Source organism: Hypanus sabinus, chromosome X2, assembly GCF_030144855.1.
Source record: "Hypanus sabinus isolate sHypSab1 chromosome X2, sHypSab1.hap1, whole genome shotgun sequence".
Classification (NCBI taxonomy): Eukaryota; Metazoa; Chordata; class Chondrichthyes; order Myliobatiformes; family Dasyatidae; genus Hypanus; species Hypanus sabinus.
Genome location: NC_082739.1, coordinates 34,930,652 through 34,936,651, shown reverse-complemented (window position 1 = coordinate 34,936,651; position 6,000 = coordinate 34,930,652). Strand labels below are relative to the sequence as shown.

Below are 6,000 nucleotides of genomic sequence, written 5' to 3'. Positions count from 1 at the left end.
TCAGATTGAATTAAACAATTTTAATATACAGTAAAAGTACTGTACAGTACTGAAAGACAGCATTTACCATTAAATAGAGGTAGAACAACTCGGTTCACAATTTCCTAGTATTAAGACAAAGCAAGATATTTTAAAATAAAATTCAGTTCTAATAAAACTGATAAGAGGTTCAGAAATAATCAACGTTTTATTATTAACCTTAGTTTCTTGTGTTAACGTTGCATTTGGAAGCCATATACCAAGATTTAAACTCATCCAAGTTGGTGCCCTTCCAAAGAAGGCAAAACCCAGTTCATGGGTGAAGTTATGCTTTACTTCAGTCTTATTGAGGAAATGCAGGCCAACCAGAGACATGATAAAAGGTACCGGAGTCATAATGCCTGTTAGGCAAGGGGTGCTGGCTACTCCCTTAACTGAGGGATCTTGGCTCGGGAAGAATCTCAATCTTATGTTGCAGATGACACAATCCAAGATAAGCTGTCTCAACTGAAACAGAAGGAGCTTAGAGGATCTCATTAGATTAAGGCAGGGTGCAACCCAGGGATCTCACTTGTACTTAACAGGAGACCAGATACATGTAGTGGGAACCCAGGGTGAGGGGAGAAGTCCTTTCAAGACTGGCAACCTGAGTAACTGGGGATTTGCTCACCATTTTCTAGTTACACCAGCTATTCTCCATGCCACAAACTTCATCCAAATGCACTACATCAAAAGTATTACAACACTTAATAATTTGTAAATGACTAACCCACGAGCAAATTCTATCACCTCCATCAAAAAGTCTTAAAAATGATCAAGTCCATCAATATCCTATAGGATTGATTTCAGATTGTCTTACAATCAACTAATCCTCCGTCACATAAAAAGTTTGATGGATAATCAGAAAATCATTATTTCAAACTGATTTTGTACATTTGAAATGTTTAGCAATATGATATAATTTATGCCTGATGAACTTAAAAAAATCTAGAAAATATGGAAACCCTCAGAAAGAGTCGTTCAGTAATCAATTTGTGTGATCTACCCTTAGGATTGCATGACATAGGAAAAGTTGAAAGGTCTAACTACTACAGTCAAAGATATTCTATTGCTGCTCTCATGCTTAACCATTAAAAAAATGAAAACTTCAGCCATCTCTCTATAGTTCTTCAGGTGGTCAACATCACAAAAAAGGAATTCAAAGCATTAACTCAAGAATGAAAAACAGATAAATGCTGCTGACATTTAAAAGCAAAGCATCCTTATTACACCTATTTCAGAGTAGTCGAAAATTTATATCAAAGGAAGCCATTGCATCAGTGTTGGTTAATAAACATCTGTCCAGTCTAATCTCATCTTCAAGCACTTGATTGTCAGGTCAAAGCTCTCAAAGTACACTCCTCAGTTCTTTTAAAATGAGAGTTCCTGCCTCTACCACCCTTTCAGACAGCAAGTTTCAGACCACCACCGTGTACACTTGTTGGGGAAAATGCATGTTCACATTTCCTACACAGCATTACTGACAAAATCAGGATTACTTAAGAGAGTGGGACTATAATTAATATGGGAAGTGAGTCAAACTCCGCTAAGTTAAGAGAAATGGAAATTTGTGAGGTAGAATGTTAGTGTTGCAGGAAGAATGAAGTTACCATGTACAGATTAATGTAGAGTCAAACAGGTATGATAGTGGATTAGTGTTAGGTAATGAGACAAGTAACCCAGAGATCTGAACTAACAATCTAGAGAACTGAGTCCCCACCATGATCATCATCATCATGTGCAGTGTCATCTGACATAGGTAATCATGGTCTCATGACCATGCCTTCTTTTGTGTAGTGTCCTTACAAGACTGGTGACCCCAGACATTATCAATACTCTTTAGCGATCGTCTGTCTGGCACCGTGGAAGTTAAATAGAATTAGTAATCTGACATTTTAAAAAAAGTTTTATTGTTACCAAGACCAGCTATCAGAACCTTGTAAAAAAAAATCCGATTTACTGATGTCTTTCAGGGCAGAGATTTGCTGTTCTTACCCAGTTTGGTTTACATATGACTACAGAATCACAGCAATATGATTTATTATTAAATGCCTTCTGAAAAGGCTTAGCTTGCCTTTCATTCCATGGTTAATTAGAAATATATTTTTCCAGCAATGTCCAGATTCTGCAAAATGTATACTTTTATTTAATAGAGGAAAGAATCTTAAAAATAAGCCTACTTCATTGAGCTGCTCAAAAGGGTGGAAGAACCAATCAACCTACCACTCAAAAATAAGGACATGGATGTCCTTTTAAATGTACACAAAAAGAAAATGTGGGTTTGAACATGGGACAATAAACATGAATCATCACAGAAGGGGCAAAACCAATATTTTGGTTCACCCTAACACATCCCACAACACCTTTCAAAATAAAAGCAGGAATAACCATGCCTCCCATAAACTCTGATCAGCCTTCAGAGGGCCTCCAGATGCTTCCTATTTTGTCACTTGTCCAGGTAGTCTTTGGGTTAGAGGCATTTAAACAGTGAAATTCCATGAGTATACAAGACATGGATCAGAACTTGAACCTGATTGATCAAAAGGCATCAAGTCCTATAAACAGCTAAAAATATCAGAATTTCATACAGATACAGTTAACAATAGCTACGTAATTGAAAGGCGAAGGATTATACATTTAGCCTCTAGAGACTGAAAACTATTGTCCTTTATAAGCTTTTGCTTGCAAGATCCTTCCTTATTGGAAAAACTTCTGTTCATTATTTACCAATGATACAATATGACACAGCAATGCAGGCTCTGAAGAAGACAGAGTAGTGCTTCAAGTGGATATAGACAGACTAAGCAAATGGGCAAGGAAATGAAAGATGGAATATGGAAAACATGAGGCTATCCACTTCATTAGAAAAACACTTTTTTAAATAAGAGATTTAAGTGCTTCAAATATGGATCACTAAAAGTCTACAGACAGGTACAGCAAGTAATTAGGAAGATACATGGTAATGTTGGCTTTTATTAAGGCTTTAGCTTCATTAGGGTTACTACAAGAGTAGAATTGCCTTGCTCCAATTATTTCAGACCCTGGCCCTTTCCATTTGTACCAGCTTAATCTTCCTATCCAAAGGCCAGTATACTGGCAATAGATGGAATGGAGCAAATGATCATCAGGTTAATTTCTGGAATGGACATAAGAGATTAAGTAGACAGTTTATAAGGTCCAGACTTTAGAGGACTGAGAGGTGACCCCATTGAAATGTACATGATATTGTAGAGTTCACATTTCCCCTAGGGTAACTGGAACCAGGAATCATGTTAATAAAATAAACGGATGCTATTTGTGATTGAGATGAGAAGACACTTCTTCACCCAAATAGTAGTGAATTATTGGAATTCTCCCCTCAAAACAGCTTCATTTGATAACAAGTAGTATCTTTAGGAAATTAGAGATTTAACAGGTGGGGCTAGAGCAGGGGTGTGCTGAGGTAAAAGATCAATCATGATCTTACTGACTGGTGGAACAGGCATGGAAATCATACCTCTGCTTCTATTTCTTACATTTTCTTTCTGTGATTTTTCAAACTGCATAAGGACCAAGAAGTTACAGTGCATCTGTCTCTTTGTTCTATATTCATGATAATTGGTGAAAGATTGTACTAAATGGCAGGAAATTCCCAATATCAAGATACTTGAAATTCATCACTAAAGTAGAATGGAAAAAGTTGGGAGTAACCTATTTTAAATAGTCAATGGTTTTACCACATTTCTAATGAAACTAAAGCCATTTTCCTTCTTTAAATGTCTCATATTATAAAACGAATATAAGAGAATGGAGGAAAAGGACAGAGAAGAAAATTTTAATCACATCCAGCTGAAGTGCAATAAGCGCTAGGAATTATTTTTTCATAAGTGCTATAACCGACAATCCCACAGAAAAATGGGATGCAAGCTATGTCTGCTGTTCAACAGCTATTTCCTATATTTCTTTACATTATTGTGGAAAATAGAGGCCAGGCACTTACTGAGCAAAACCAAAACAGAAACTAAAAAAACAAGATCTTTGATCCACTTTTAGCCACTCCCGTGAATTATGTAGAACCTAAGATCACCTTTTTTCCTCATTAACATTCCTATAATTTCTTTTGCCAGGGAAGGACCACCACAGTGCTTAAGCTCACAGCAAACCTTAGCAAACCAAAAAAAAAACACCGACAGGAAGTCTTCCAGAGCTCTCAGGACAGTGTAAATGAAGCCATTATTCATGACTGATTAACAAGATTCCAAATTCTACAGAAATTTAGGAAAATCAGAGAGATTAAATCTAAAAATTCATAAAATTTGCAATGATTATTATTTTTAATTAAGAGAAATTTCTAGTGGTAATTGGTGTAATTAGTCTTTGATTTGGTAGGTTACATATCAAGTACCCTTTGCATTGAATGCTATTGCATGATTTTAGAGAAAACTCTTCACTTTGTTTTCTATATGTTTATACCCAGTAGGGCAAAGAGTCAAGGCACACGTGAAACATCAAACCCGTGATCCACATGAAACTTGTTATTACACAGAGATGGAGCCTTCCCTGAAATTTGTTTTTCCTATTAGGACATTTATGAGCGTTGGATTCCCATTCTGACACTCCTTCTGTGCAGCTCTTATTATATCATCTATCTGCTCTTCATTCTCCAGGTTGAGTAAAAAACCTTTCCCGCCATATCCCTGAGCAACAGTGTGGTAATCTGTGAAGAAATCAGGAAAGGAAACTATGATCAAAAACAAAAGGCATAGGTAAGTTTCCATTTTCCAAAGGCTACTGCACCTATATTTCATTTTGAATGTGGCTTTTTTATGGATGCATACTGGAATTCAACATAGATTTCTTGTATGCAATTTAATGCATGTTTCTTCCTCATATGCCATTTGTTATTTATATAAATTGTTCTCAGGTTCCCATTAAATCGCCTCCCTCTCCGACGTCCTCTAGTTCTTGATTCCTCAACCCTGGGGAAAACTGTGCATGCATTCACCCTGTCTATGCCCCTCCTGATAAAATCAGACCTCACTCTGCTACGTTCCAGCACATGAAATCCCAACCTACTTAACCTCTCTCCATAACTCATACACTTTCATCTTCACTTTTAAACTATGTACTGTTTTACAAATGAAATACTTTGCAAAGAATAGGTATTTACTGATAATTTAAAACAAAAATCTCTTCAGTTTACTCTTCTCACTTTTGTTCTAAATTGAATTAGGCACTTGCAAAATGTTTATTTATAATTAAAGAATCTTCCAACTCTTCATCTGAATAGGATTAACTTCTATAAATTTGTGATATAAACATATGCAAGCATGGATTGCAGATGTGTTATCACATGGCATAAATGGGTCTTTTCTCAACTGAGAAGATGTAACTCGTGGGGTGTCTCAATGGTCAATTATTGGCCCTCAGTTACTTATTATTTAAACTAATGACCTGGAAGATTCAGCAGAGCACAAGGTATCCAAGTCTGCTATTGACACTAAAATCAACTTAATATTATGTTGCAATGAGGAAATTTGGACTTTGCAGAATTTAGATAGGTTGAGTGAGTGGACTAAAGAATCAAGATTCAAGATTGTTTATAGTCATTTTTCAATACACGAGTGAAAAGGAGAACAAAATGATTGTTACTCCAGATCCGATGCAGAATTTAAAAAAGACAATAAGCATAAAGAACAGAATAAAAAAAACAAAGATAACACAATGAATATAAATGTAAAAGCAATCCTATAAAATAAATAACCAAGTGTATGTACATAAAGTGATGCTAGGTGATGTGTATGTAATGGTAGTGGGTGGGGTAACGGGTGGAAGAACTGATCAGCTTGATATTTTGGAGGAACTAACTACTTTTGAGTCTGGAGGTCCTGGTGTGGATGCTGCATAACTTGACAACTGGAGTGTTATGAGTGCAGGTGTGACAATATGCACTTTGGTAAGAGGAATTTAAAAGGCAGACTGCTATCTAAATGGAAACAAATT

At 36.1% G+C, this 6,000-nt stretch overlaps 1 protein-coding gene across 1 annotated transcript in view; it reads right to left on the bottom strand.

Moving 5' to 3' along the window:
- The window catches only part of ilvbl (ilvB (bacterial acetolactate synthase)-like), a 76,836-nt gene continuing 70,836 nt past the window's right edge, over nt 1–6,000 (bottom strand). Inside the window, exon 15 of the mRNA XM_059957227.1 lies at nt 1–4,714. Coding sequence (XP_059813210.1) covers nt 4,536–4,714 — 179 coding nt within the window. The 3' untranslated portion in view covers nt 1–4,535. The remainder of the gene's footprint in view (nt 4,715–6,000) is intronic.